This window comes from Rhinoderma darwinii, chromosome 3 (genome assembly GCF_050947455.1).
Source record: "Rhinoderma darwinii isolate aRhiDar2 chromosome 3, aRhiDar2.hap1, whole genome shotgun sequence".
NCBI lineage: Eukaryota > Metazoa > Chordata > Amphibia > Anura > Rhinodermatidae > Rhinoderma > Rhinoderma darwinii.
The window spans coordinates 7955437-7970652 of NC_134689.1; the positions used below are offsets into that span (position 1 = coordinate 7955437).

The window sequence follows — 15216 nt, forward strand, 5'->3', positions numbered from 1 at the left end:
AGCCGAGACCGAGCTCTTCTCAGGGTGCGGCCGCAGCACGAGCGGTAGCGATGGAGGAAGAAGCGCCCGGCTGTCCCCCGGGGCCCATGCTGTGCAGCGAGTCTGCGGACGGGAAGATTCCTCACTCCCTGGAGGCTTTGTACCTCTCCTCCAGCTGCACCAGCGCCAACGATGCCCTAGTGGTCGTCACCCACCTCCTCATGGTGGAGACTGGCTATACCGAGCAGGTTAGTCATACGTGCAGTACAGGGAGCTGCCACCAGGTGGCACTGTCTCCTTTAAGAACGGCTGTTGACTGTCCATTGCCTTGAATTCTATTTGGATGTTCCTATAGATCCGTGACCGTCACTGTGGCCAACAGGGTGTATAGTCCGGGCCCAAATCTTGGGGGGCCACGCAGAATGTGTTTTATGGCCCCACCCCTCAAGATCTCATTTTCTGCAGGACGTATATACCTTTAAAAATCAACGTTTCCTGTTGTAATAATTAGTTAGAATTCACAATTCTGCAGACTTCAGAGCTGAAATCTCCCAGCATTCCCTGCTTGTTCAGTACCTGCGCAGGTCATTTGCATTCTGGGAAGTGTTGTCTTTACACCAGGCTCCATATAGTCACCTGATGAAGGAAAAACGAACTGCCCCCAGTGTTACAGGAGCTTATGAAGGGGTCTGACAACAAACTTACTGACTGTTTCCAGGAAGAACTAGCGGAATTGTGACTGCTGCTCTGAAGTATAATACGGGATGCAACTCTAGATACAACTGCAGGCTGTCAGGGCATGCTGGGAGTTGTAGTTTTGCAACAGATGGAGGGCCACAGGTTGGATACCACTGCTTTAGAGGGTTTCTGAATCGGTTCTTAAAGGGGTACACCCGCCATTTGAACGCTGAGTTGCTTTCCATCTAAATGAATGGCAGTTATGAGAAGTGGTGAGAGGAGTCGTGTTAAAGTCACGGCACACAGTTCGGGTTGCGCCATTGTCCGTCATTGTGTGACCTCAGCCGTCAGCGCTTTACTAGGGGTGTCTTGTCTTTTCTGCTCTATGTTCGTTTCTAGGGTGCGAAGAACAAAGCTGCGTCCATGCCCGAGGGCTGGAAAAGCAACGGCGGCGTCTACAAGCTTCGCTACTCTCACCCGCTGTGTGGTGACAGCTCTGCGGCCCTCGTCTGTGTGCCAATGGGCAAACTGGTCATCATCAATGGTAAGGGGGACCTCTAGTGATACATTAGAACAGTGGTCCCTAACCTGCGGCTCAATAGCTGATGCAGAACTACAACTCCCAGCATGTCCTGACAGACTACGGGTGTCAGGGCATGCTTGGAGTTGTAGTTCTGCAGTAGCTAGAGAGACATAGGTTGGGCACCACTGGATTAGAACATAGCGGAGCTCCCACGTCTGAATTATTTGTCCGTTACATTTTTATGTAAATAACTTTCTAATATACTTTTGTGTTTCAATTCTTCAACATTTTAAAGATCTCTGCTTGCTGTCATTGAATGGGACAATTCTTGTTTATAGCCAGAAGCTGAAAACCGGCACAGACCTAATACTTCTGACAGCTGAGGGTTTGACACAATTTGTATCCAGTCTAGACAATTCTTTGTGAGGTAAACACACTGATACAATTTAACTTCGCTGGTACGTTGGAACAAACTATCAGGACAGGAGAGAAATTTGTGCTGCTGATATGTTTACCTCAAAGAGAATTGCGTAGACTGGATAGAATTGTAACGAAACCTCAGCTGTGAGAAGTGTTGGGTCCTGTACAGGTTTTCTGCCTCTGGTCGTAAACAACACTGTTCATATTCACTGACAGCAAGCAGAGATCTTCAAAATAGTGAGGAATTGATACACAAAGTATCTTTGAAAGCTGCAGAACTTTTCCGAAACCGAAAAACCTGGAAATTTACATTTCATGTTGAGCAACTTTGCAAATAACAAATAATATCGAGAGCTGCATCCAACATTGTTGAACTTTACAGCTGAGCACTGCCCCCTGCTGGTTCAGTGTCTGTACAGAACATGCTTTGTTGGTTTACATTTTCGGTGATGTATCCTCTATCCCAGGACTGCACATGTAGAAAAGGTATTTGGGGTCTGTGGGATGCTGCTTTGGATGTGAGTGGAGTATAAGACATGATCTAAATCCAGATCAGTACAAGATAAGTAAAGCAAACCATATGTCAAGTTACTCAGCGTTATATCTAGGATTATATCGTCCGGTTATAATGATACAGTAGCGTTATAAGAGAAGCGGCTGATATCCCTCACCTCTATGGATGTAAATCTGTAGATTCTCCGCACGTAATGTGATATAAAGCAGTGATCATGGTGGGGGGGGGGGGCACTTGGGTCTCTGCACTTTCGATCATTCATCCTATTAATAAAACACTCCAGTCCGCCTCTACCCAGGCTGAAATGGCTGATAACAGGGAAAAATAGATTGCATGCACCTGCATAGAAAATGGAGGGAAGGCGGGTGTGATGTCCCTTTAAATGGTGCGTTGTGGTCGCTAGTTGTGTGTGATCGTAGTTTACATCATCTCGTCCTTGCAGCGACCTTGAGCATCGGCAATGAGCTGAAGTGTGTGAAGAGGCTGCAACTTTCCACCGATTCCTACATCACCTACCCGCAGCAAGGTAAGGCCCTGTTCACATCAGCAGCATGTACTCTCTTCTCATCACTGTCCTTGTATTGGTTTGTAGACAAGGGGAAGGCAAGCGTACAACAAGGTAGGAACGCCCGCACGACAGCCCACATGCACCCTGGAAGCATTCCAGAATCCTCTCTATGCCTGCTGAGGGGTGTGCTGTACCTGGTGGGAAGTCTGAGATATGAGATGTGTCCCCCGCTGCTCCCCCTTTTCTCTCAAAGCATCTCAATCACCGACGGAGGCTGAGACCGAAACATGACACCCCCTCCTTCCCTCGCACAGCATGGATCATACACACAGGCGGAGGCAGAGAGACCGAAACATGACACCCCCTCCTTCCCTCTCACAGCATGGATCATACACACAGGCGGAGGCAGAGAGACCGAAACATGACACCCCCTCCATCCCTCTCACAGCATGAGTCAATCACAGACGGAGGCAGAGAGACCGAAACACCATCCCCCTCCAGATACCACTTTCACCTGATCAGATCGATCCCCTTCACATATAACACAAACACTTTCTCTTCTTTTAGACGATGTTGTCGCCTCGATGTTCCGGGACTTGCAGAAGTTCTCGCGCCTCTTTAAGGATCAGCTCGTTTACCCGTTACTTGCCGCTACCCGACAAGGTAAGCGAGATCAACGGAGGAGTGGTGGGGGGGACGATAATGAGCAGTGACTAATAATACCCCTCCATTCCACAGCTCTGGACCTCCCCGATGTCTTTGGTTTGGTGGTTTTGCCCCCAGAGCTAAAGCTGCGTATTTTCCGCCTTCTGGACACTCGCTCCATTTTGTCCCTTGGTGGCACCTGTAAAGATCTGCAGGCGGACACCGAAGACCCTTCTCTTTGGAGGTTTCTATACGTGCGAGATTTCAGAGGTACGAACTCGTGTTGCACAATGTCTTATACTCTAGTCACATCCAAAGCTGCATTCACATTTCTGCAGATTTGTTGATCTCAAACTACGTAGGCTCAGATCCTACTGCTGCTCCCCACTGTTTCTGTGCAGCTGTCGGAGCATTGTTTGTTGAACTTAAACCCAACAGGGAGGCAGCAGGAAATGTAACTGGAGGCTAAGAGAATTCTTAACGCAGCTCTGGGAGTGAATGGATTATAAAACATGATGTCAGCACTTCATAATATGTTCTGTATAAAACACAAACCAGTGCAGAGTCCGCACAAAACTGTGGGGTCATGCAGTTTTAGTAAAGCCACCAGGGGGCACTTCTGAAATGTATAGTCCTGCACTTTGAGAGCCAATAGAATTTTTAATGCAGCTCTGGAAGTGAATGGAGTATAAGATATGATGTAACATAATATCAACAAGTGTACAAAACTTAAACCCACTTTCTGTCGGAAATATGATGCAGCTTTGGAAGTGAATGGAGTATGACCTGAATGAGGCAAAATCTGCACAATAAAGTTACTTCGGAGGGTCTGTGGAAATTAACCTTTTATTGATTTTATGCTTGAAAAGTAATTGTTGTTTCTGTCTATTATCAGATCACGGTATAAGAGACCCTCACACAGTCTGGAAGGAGGTGGGTGCCCGTATGTCTGGATATATATATACTCGCTGGACTACACAGCTGCCGTGTCTTTAAGAAATTCTCCCCTTTGTATTTTGCAGCTGTATAAGCAGAAGCACCAGCAGATGTGCAGCGTCCTGCGCAGGAGATACGAGCCCTACGTCCCGGACTTCCCACCTTTTCACCCCAGCCCTTTCCCACCTGACCAGTACCCACCTAACTTTCCCTACCCGCCGGGCATTATAGGGGGTGAATATGACCAGCGCCCCATTTTTCCTTTTGCCAGAGATCCCCTTTCATTGTTGGACCCGCGCAGACCCCCTGTACCGGGACTCTTTCGGCCCGCCAGGCCCAGGTTTGACCCTCTGTCACCAGGCCGCTTCCACACCTCGCCGCAGTCAAGATGGGGGCCTTTCTTATGAGTGGAGAAGCAGCGGAGGGTCCGGTGACCCCATTCTATACACGCCATGGACCCAGAGAAATGGCCGCTAGTCCAGTTGATGTATACCATTGGGCTGTGCCACTTATGCTGCCACCTAGTGAATTCTAGGCACTAGTCCTGTGGGATGATGGGGGTGATCACCTCTCCAGCTAATAATCTGTTTAGTATTTAGATGACACTTTATGTTCTCCTTTAACATACAAACTTTTTTTTTAAAGGGGAACTCCACCGCATACCGTATTTCCTCTATAGATTAGTTGCCTTATTCCTGGTTCTCCTGTGAATCCATTCTAAATATTAATTTGTTCATGACAATTAAAAAAATTATAAATTGTGAAAGAAATGTGAAGTCTGACAGGTTGTCGCAGCTCCGCCCCTTTCATATACCACCGGGAAGCTGAGGTACGGGAGCTGTTGGGTGAGGTCCTCGACAGTAGAGCTGCTATAGCTGTCCCTGTGCTGCCTGTTACATGGAGAAAACACTGATCATCTGGGATTTTATTTACTAACAAACAGACCCTCATATCTCAACTTCCTCGATCCCCGTGAGTGTGACTTGGAGGGGAGGGAGGGTCCAGTTTTATAACCATGTTTTTGTTTTTTTTGCTACAATTCATCTAAAACGAAAAGTGAAGCAGCTTTCCTAATAGTCTTGATTAAAAATCTCTTGCGGTTTTATGTCTACAGCTCCTATGCAGGCCTATGTGTCTCCATGGTAACAGACTACAAACCCTGTGTAGTCTGATCCTGTAGTCACAAACCCTTCTATCTGTCCCCTACTTATTAAAAAGCTTCTGAATGTCTTTTAGTAAGACTTAGGAGACAGATAGAAGGGAGTGTGACTGCAAGATCAGACTACAAAGGGATTGTTTGTAGTCTGTAAGCATGGCAACACAAAGGTCTGCATGGGAGCTGTATACACAAAACGGTAGATGATTTTTAATCAAGACTATTTTGAAAGTTGCTGCATTTTTATTTTTCTTACATGGGCTCCTTTAACCGCATTGATCAGCATATGCTTGGATACATTTCTTTTGGCTTGTGATAGATTGTAAGCTCTTCAGGGCAGAGTTTGTTCTTTGAGGTTTATATAAATTTAAATATTGTTTTCTGAGTTAATTTATGGAAGGTTTTTCCAGTTTATTTTATTTTTTTTTGCTAGTTGTGTCCTATGCAGGAGACACTCAAAAAAATAAAATAAAAAGTTTCTTAACTTATTTTCTCTAATTTGTCTCTTTATTACAGAGATCTAGGAAGCTGAGATATGAGGTGCTTTTTGGTAGGGTCTTCACTGTGGTCATTCGTGATTTTATTCCCGGATTATCAAAAAAATGTGGTCAGTTTTAAACTGTCCTGGACCCAGAACACGGCACATCCCGGATTTCCTAGTTCTTGAATAAAATACCGGAACTTTATAGTTTGTAATTGGATTGAGAATTGGCTCAAGGACGTGTCCAGAGTGTTGTGGCCAATGATCCCTACTCTGAATGGTCCCCGGTTATGAGTGGTGTACCCCAGGGTTCAGTGCTGGGACCACTATTATTCAACTTATTTATTAATGATATAGAGGATGGGATTAATAGCACTATTTCTATTTTTGCAGATGACACCAAGCTATGTAATATAGTTCAGACTATGGAAGATGTTAGTGCGTCCAAATCCGTTTGTGTTTTGGCGTCCACTTGGCAAATGAGGTTTAATGTAGTTCTGCATCTGGGTACGAACAACCTGCAGCATCATATGTCCTAGGGGGCGCTACACTGGGGGAGTCACTTGTAGAGAAGGATCTGGGTGTAATAATCTGCAGCATCATATCTCCTAGGGGGCGCTACACGGGGGGAGTCACTTGTTGAGAAGGATCTGGGAGTAATAATCTGCAGCATCATATGTCCTAGTTGGCGCTACACTGGGGGAGTCACTTGTGGAGTAGGATCTGGGAGTAATAATCTGCAGCATCATATGTCCTAGGGGGCGCTACACTGGGGGAGTCACTTGTGGAGTAGGATCTGGGAGTAATAATTTGCAGCATCATATGTCCTAGGGGGCGCTACACTGGGGGAGTCACTTGTTGAGAAGGATCTGGGTGTAATAATCTGCAGCATCATATGTCCTAGGGGGCGCTACACTGGGGGAGTCACTTGTTGAGAAGGATCTGGGTGTAATAATCTGCAGGCATCATATGTCCTAGGGGGAGCTACACTGGGGGAGTCACTTGTTGAGAAGGGTCTGGGTGTAATAATCTGCAGGCATCATATGTCCTAGGGGGCGCTATACTGGGGGAGTCACTTGTTGAGAAGGATCTGGGTGTAATAATCTGCAGCATCATATGTACTAGGGGGCGCTACACTGGGGAGTCACTTGTTGAGAAGGATCGGGGTGTAATAATCTGCAGCATCATATGTACTAGGGGGCGCTATACTGGGGGAGTCACTTGTTGAGAAGGATCTGGGTGTAATAATCTGCAGCATCATATGTCCTAGGGGGCGCTACACTGGGGGAGACACTTGTTGAGAAGGATCTGGGTGTAATAATCTGCAGGCATATGTCCTAGGGGGGCTACACTGGGGGAGACACTTGTAGAGAAGGATCTGGGTGTAAATCTGCAGCATCATATGTCCTAGGGGGCGCTACACTGGGGGCGCTACACTGGGGGAGAAGGATCTGGGTGTACCTGTAAATCATAAACTAAATAACAGCACAATGTCAATCAGCTGCTTCAAGGGCCAGCAGGATATTGTCGTGTATTATAGAGGCCTGGACTTGCGGGACAGGGACATAATATTACCACTTTACAAAGCATTAGTGAGGCCTCATCTAGAATATGCAGTTCAGTTCTGGGCTCCAGTTCATAGAAAGGATGAAAAATACAAAGAAGAGCAAGGAAGCTGATAAGGGGCGCGGAGAATCTAAGTTATGAGGAAAGAAGACTGACACACAATCAAAGCACTAGTATAGAGGGAGCAGGGGGCTCTAAAGACAAGTTTATATGTCAATCCGGATCTGTGAAAAGCTGGGTGACAATCTTTATGGGCAATCTGTCTGCTATTAGTAGTTGTCATTCGGAAACCAGCTTCAAAATGGGCGAACAGGAAATTAAAATGCTTGGACTTTTTTGTTGTGTGCAGACAAAAACTCAGGAGGAGGATTTTGTGAATTATTTTTTTTTAACTTTCTCAATAAATAAACACAAATACACATAACATAAAGCAGGAAGATTCTGGAGTTAAACTGAGGAATCCAAGGCCACGTCTTCTATAACGCCCGTCTGCCCATAAATCATCTTCTCATTGTCCATATCTCGGTCATAGTCCCCGCTCTGCCTTATCTTAAAGAATTTAAATGAAACAAGCCTTTCATAAAGCTGCGATGTGGTGAACGAGTCAAATAAATCTAAATTACGTTGGTGGATAATCTCTAGTCTAGTGGATGATACAAAATAACCAGTCCTTAGTGCAGGCCAAGAATCCCAATAAGGAACCGTTTCTTCTGGATATGTGTATTGCTGGATTTTTTTTTTGTTTTCATGTGGTCTTCAGGCCTAGAAAGTGTGAAATCTTTCAGAAGACATTCAGTAACGGCTCACAGTATATGGCTCGGTTCTTGGTCTTCTATTACTTGAAGACCCGTAGGATGGGAAGCATCGACGACGTAACCTGATTTAACTGAGAAATTCAGCGTTTTTATTTATTGTCCACAGTCTAGATTTTTCAACTTCATATTTATTTGGATAATCGGGACCAAATCCTCAATCTGATTTTGTAATAGTTCATGGATTTGGTTTTTAAGGCAGATGTGTGGGGTACAGTAATGGGGTCTGACTTGTACCCAACCCATTACTGTATCTCGAACTACACAGTCCTGACTAATTTCTATGTGTACGTAGGTTATCAGTGTGGATTTTAGGGCGTGTTACCCAAGCATGACTTTGCCCAACGCTTACTTGGGGGGTACCTAACCCACTGCAGGTCTCTAATCTGTCGAAAAAGTTCCTTACCATATGGACCAGAATTCTATCCATTGAATCTGATGGCTTGAGCAATGCATAACTCCTTCAGCCAGCATTACCATGTAGATTAGGAAGACACAAGTGTTGTATGGAACTAGAGGAGAACTAAAGAACAACCACCATTATATAGACTGTATTTATGGACTTTTTGTATTCTCGTCTTGGTGGGACGGCCTCTTACCAAAGAGAAAGAGGCGTCGAAATGACTGGAATGGCTTTAAGTTTTTGCATAAGTTATTACGGTAACTGAGTGTTAGGATAGGGGGTGTAAAGAACGAAGACTTGTTGGGTGGCTGATGAAGAGGTGCTAAGGGGGAGTTGGTGGTGGCATCATGGATTTCAATGGCTTTAACTGCACCTTGCAGCATCGTTTGATTATGCCTGACGATCTCAGACAACGGCATAGGCAGGATTTATTTTCAAACATCGAAAAGAGAAGATGAGACAGGACCTCCATGGGTTATCTAACAATATCTGGACTTTATAGAGATGAGAAGTTCAATGAGAAGGTTTTTTGGTCTTAACTGTAGTAAAGGCCTATAGTAAGACGGGCAAAGCAATTGGGCTTCATGTTCCAGAATGTCTTATATTCCATGTTCTTGACCAGTTTTGGGTTTCTGAGGATGAGGGTTGAGCACCACATGTACGGGATATCAGAACACATATTCATGCTTGGTAGACTATGTACATGAGGGATACCACAGGAGAGATCTGGAAGTCAAGGAAGCTGGAGATGACTCCGACAAGGTGAAGGGATCTGTGACTGGACAATGAAATTAGGATAACATAGTCCTTCTGAATCCAACTCATTACAGACATTCATGAAACTGAGGAACCGTCGATGGTTCAGAGAAAGTTGCATAACCTCGAGACATTGTGGCTCGTTGGGAACCGTTGAAGGTCCATACAGAGGGGTTCGTGGGTGTCTCCAAGTTCTGGTTTGATAGGACTGGAGGTTTCAGGATGGGCCAGCAGAATATTGTGTCATGGTGGGGATCAGCCTGTGATATTGTATTCGTTTGGGTGGCTTTAGGAAGATTGTATTCCTCAGCAGCGGAGAACGATATGGACCATTAGTCAGAGAACAGACTTGCAAATGATTTTCTCAGGTTTCGAATAGTTTCTGCTTTCGCTTCATCCTCATTTCCGGAGCTACGGTGAGAGGGGTCCGAGATGTTGAAATTGTTGGTGAGTGACTGCGATTTACTGGAAAATAAATATATAAACAAAGAACCAAATTATATAAAAGTAAATTATTCTCGTGTTACACGTGACTCCACCATCTCATGAGTAGGTAACTAACTAGGTGCATCTGGAGCCAGTAATTGTATATGTCTGTGCAGCTTACTACCATAGAAAATAACTAGGATACTGCCCCTATATACAAGAATATAACTACTATAATACTGCCCCTATATACAAGAATGTAACTACTATAATACTGTCCCCTATATACAAGAATGTAACTACTATAATACTGCTCCCTATATACAAGAATATAACTACTATAATACTGCCCCTATATACAAGAATGTAACTACTATAATACTGCCTGCTATATACAAGAATATAACTACCATAATACTGCCCCTATATACAAGAATATAACTACTATAATACTGCTCCCTATATACAAGAATATAACTACTATAATACTGCTCCTATATACAAGAATATAACTACTATAATACTGCTCCTATATACAAGAATATAACTACTATAATACTGCATCCTAAATACAAGAATATAACTACTATAATACTGCTCCTATATACAAGAATATAACTACTATAATACTGCTCCTATATACAAGAATATAACTACTATAATACTGCTCCTATATACAAGAATATAACTACTATAATACTGTCTCCTATATACAGGAATATAACTACTATAATACTGACCCCTATATACAAGAATATAACTACTATAATAGTGCCTCCTATATACAAGAATATAACTACTATAATACTGCCCCTATATACAAGAATATAACTACAAAAATACTGCCCCTATATACAAGAATATAATACTGCTCCCTATATACAAGAATATAACTACTATAATACTGCTCCTATATACAAGAATATAACTACTAAAATACTGCCTCCTATATGCAAGAATATAACTACTATAATACTGCATCCTATATACAAGAATATAACTACTATAATACTGCTCCTATATACAAGAATATGACTACTATAATACTGCTCCTATATACAAGAATATAACTACTATAATACTGCTCCTATATACAAGAATATAACTACTATAATACTGCCCCTATATACAAGAATATAACTACTATAATACTGCCCCCTATATACAAGAATATAACTACTATAATACTGCCCCTATATACAAGAATATAATACTGCCCCTATATACAAGAATATAACTACTATAATACTGCATCCTAAATACAAGAATATAACTACTATAATACTGACCCCTATATACAAGAATATAACTACTATAATAGTGCCTCCTATATACAAGAATATAACTACTATAATACTGCTCCTATATACAAGAATATAACTACTATAATTCTGCCTCCTATATACAAGAATATAACTACTATAATACTGCTCCCTATATACAAGAATATAACTACTATAATACTGCCCCTATATACAAGAATATAACTACTATAATACTGCCTCCTATATACAAGAATATAACTACTATAATACTGCCCCCTATATACAAGAATATAACTACTATAATATTGCCCCTATATACAAGAATATAACAACTATAATACTGCCCCTATATACAAGAATATAACTACAATAATACTGCCCCTATATACAAGAATATAATACTGCTCCCTATATACAAGAATATAACTACTATAATACTGCTCCTATATACAAGAATATAACTACTAAAATACTGCCTCCTATATGCAAGAATATAACTACTATAATACTGCATCCTATATACAAGAATATAACTACTATAATACTGCTCCTATATACAAGAATATAACTACTATAATACTGCCCCCTATATACAAGAATATAACTACTATAATACTGCCCCTATATACAAGAATATAATACTGCCCCTATATACAAGAATATAACTACTATAATACTGCATCCTAAATACAAGAATATAACTACTATAATACTGCTCCTATATACAAGAATATAACTACTATAATACTGCATCCTAAATACAAGAATATAACTACTATAATACTGCTCCTATATACAAGAATATAACTACTATAATACTGCTCCTATATACAAGAATATAACTTCTATAATACTGCTCCTATATACAAGAATATAACTACTATAATACTGTCTCCTATATACAGGAATATAACTACTATAATAGTGCCTCCTATATACAAGAATATAACTACTATAATACTGCTCCTATATACAAGAATATAACTACTATAATACTGCTCCTATATACAAGAATATAACTACTATAATACTGTCTCCTATATACAGGAATATAACTACTATAATACTGACCCCTATATACAAGAATATAACTACTATAATAGTGCCTCCTATATACAAGAATATAACTACAATAATACTGCCCCTATATACAAGAATATAATACTGCTCCCTATATACAAGAATATAACTACTATAATACTGCTCCTATATACAAGAATATAACTACTAAAATACTGCCTCCTATATGCAAGAATATAACTACTATAATACTGCATCCTATATACAAGAATATAACTACTATAATACTGCCCCTATATACAAGAATATAATACTGCCCCTATATACAAGAATATAACTACTATAATACTGCCTCCTATATACAAGAATATAACTACTATAATACTGCCCCTATATACAAGAATATAACTACTATAATACTGACCCCTATATACAAGAATATAACTACTATAATACTGCTCCTATATACAAGAATATAACTACTATAATACTGCCCCCTATATACAAGAATATAACTACTATAATACTGCCCCTATATACAAGAATATAATACTGCCCCTATATACAAGAATATAACTACTATAATACTGCCTCCTATATACAAGAATATAACTACTATAATACTGCCCCTATATACAAGAATATAACTACTATAATACTGACCCCTATATACAAGAATATAACTACTATAATACTGCCTCCTATATACAAGAATATAACTACTATAATACTGCCTCTATATACAAGAATATAACTACAATAATATTGCCCCTATATACAAGAATATAACTACTATAATACTGCCCCCTATATACAAGAATATAACTACTATAATACTGCCCCCTATATACAAGAATATAACTACTATAATACTGCCCCTATATACAAGAATATAACTACTATAATACTGCCTCCTATATACAAGAATATAACTACTATAATACTGCCCCCTATATACAAGAATATAACTACTATAATACTGCTCCCTTATATACAAGAATATAACTACTATAATACTGCTCCTTACATACAAGAATATAACTACTATAATACTGCCCCCTATATACAAGAATATAACTACTATAATACTGCTCCTATATACAAGAATATAACTACTATAATACTGCCCCTATATACAAGAATATAACTACTATAATACTGCCCCTATATACAAGAATATAACTACTATAATACTACCCCTATATGCAAGAATATAACTACTATAATACTGCCCCCTATATACAAGAATATAACTACTATAATACTGCCCCCTATGTACAAGAATATAACTACTATAATACTGCTCCTATATACAAGAATATAACTACTATAATACTGCCCCTATATACAAGAATATAACTACTATAATACTGCCCCTATATACAAGAATATAACTAATATAATACTGCCTCCTATATACAAGACTATAACTACTATAATACTGCCCCCTATATACAAGACTATAACTACTATAATACTGCCCCTATATACAAGACTATAACTACTATAATACTGCTCCTATATACAAGAATATAACTACTATAATACTGCCCATATATACAAGAATATAACTACTATAATACTGCCCCTATATACAGGAATATAACTACTATAATACTGTCTCCTATATACAGGAATAGAACTACTATAATACTGACCCCTATATACAAGAATATAACTACTATAATAGTGCCTCCTATATACAAGAATATAACTACTATAATACTGCCTCCTATATACAAGAATATAACTACTATAATACTGCCCCTATATACAAGAATATAACTACTATAATACTGCCCCTATATACAAGAATATAACTACTATAATACTGCTCCTATATACAAGAATATAACTACTATAATACTGCCCCTATATACAAGAATATAACTACAATAATATTGCCCCCTATATACAAGAATATAACTACTATAATACTGCCCCCTATATACAAGAATATAACTACTATAATACTGCCCCTATATACAAGAATATAACTACTATAATACTGTCCCTATATACAAGAATATAACTACTATAATACTGCTCCTATATACAAGAATATAACTACCATAATACTGCCCCTATATACAAGAATATAACTACTATAATACTGTACCCTATATACAAGAATATAACTACTATAATACTGCCCCCTATATACAAGAATATAACTACTATAATACTGACCCCTATATACAAGAATATAACTACTATACTACTGCCCCTATATACAAGAATATAACTACTATAATACTGCTCCTATATACAAGAATATAACTACTATAATACTGCCTCCTATATACAAGAATATAACTACTATAATACTGCCCCCTATATACAAGAATATAACTACTATAATACTGCCCCCATATATACAAGAATATAACTACTATAATACTGCCCCTATATGCAAGAATATAACTACTATAATACTCCCTCCTATATACAAGAATATAGCTTCTATAATACTGCCCCCTATATACAAGAATATAACTACTATAATACTGCTCCTATATACAAGAATATAACTACTATAATACTGCTCCCTATATACAAGAATATAACTACTATAATACTGCCCCCTATATACAAGAATATAACTACTATAATACTGCTCCTATATACAAGAATATAACTACTATAATACTGCTCTCTATATACAAGAATATAACTACTATTATACTGCCTCTATATACAAGAATATAACTACTATAAAACTGCCCCCTATATACAAGAGTATAACTACTATAATACTGCTCCCTATATACAAGAATATAACTACTATAATACTGCTCCCTATATACAAGAATATAACTACTATAATACTGCCCCCTATATACAAGAATATAACTACTATAATACTGCCCCTATATACAAGAATATAACTACTACAATACTGCCCCCCATATACAAGAATATAACTACTATAATACTGCCCCTATATACAAGAATATAACTACTATAATACTGCCCCTATATACAAGAATACAACTACTATAATACTGCCCCTATATACAAGAATATAACTACTATAATACTACCCTCTATATACAAGAATATAACTACTATAATACTGCCCCTATATACAAGAATATAACTACTATAATACTACCCTCTATATACAA

At 39.4% G+C, this 15216-nt stretch overlaps 2 protein-coding genes across 9 annotated transcripts in view; one reads left to right on the plus strand and one right to left on the minus strand.

Annotated features, from left to right (window-relative positions):
• Positions 1–4973, plus strand: part of FBXO7 (F-box protein 7) — a 33671-nt gene extending 28698 nt beyond the window's left edge. For all 8 annotated transcript variants that reach the window (XM_075855812.1, XM_075855813.1, XM_075855814.1 and 5 more), the window contains 7 exons: positions 3–227; positions 1057–1201; positions 2557–2640; positions 3190–3285; positions 3361–3537; positions 4163–4200; positions 4290–4973. In XM_075855812.1, the coding sequence (XP_075711927.1) occupies positions 3–227; positions 1057–1201; positions 2557–2640; positions 3190–3285; positions 3361–3537; positions 4163–4200; positions 4290–4610 (1086 nt within the window). In that variant the 3' untranslated portion in view covers positions 4611–4973. The remainder of the gene's footprint in view (positions 1–2; positions 228–1056; positions 1202–2556; positions 2641–3189; positions 3286–3360; positions 3538–4162; positions 4201–4289) is intronic.
• A 2810-nt stretch (positions 4974–7783) lies between these two features.
• Positions 7784–15216, minus strand: part of SYN3 (synapsin III) — a 162285-nt gene continuing 154852 nt past the window's right edge. Inside the window, exon 11 of the mRNA XM_075855825.1 lies at positions 7784–9842. Within this exon, the coding sequence (XP_075711940.1) occupies positions 9710–9842 (133 nt within the window). The 3' untranslated portion in view covers positions 7784–9709. The remainder of the gene's footprint in view (positions 9843–15216) is intronic.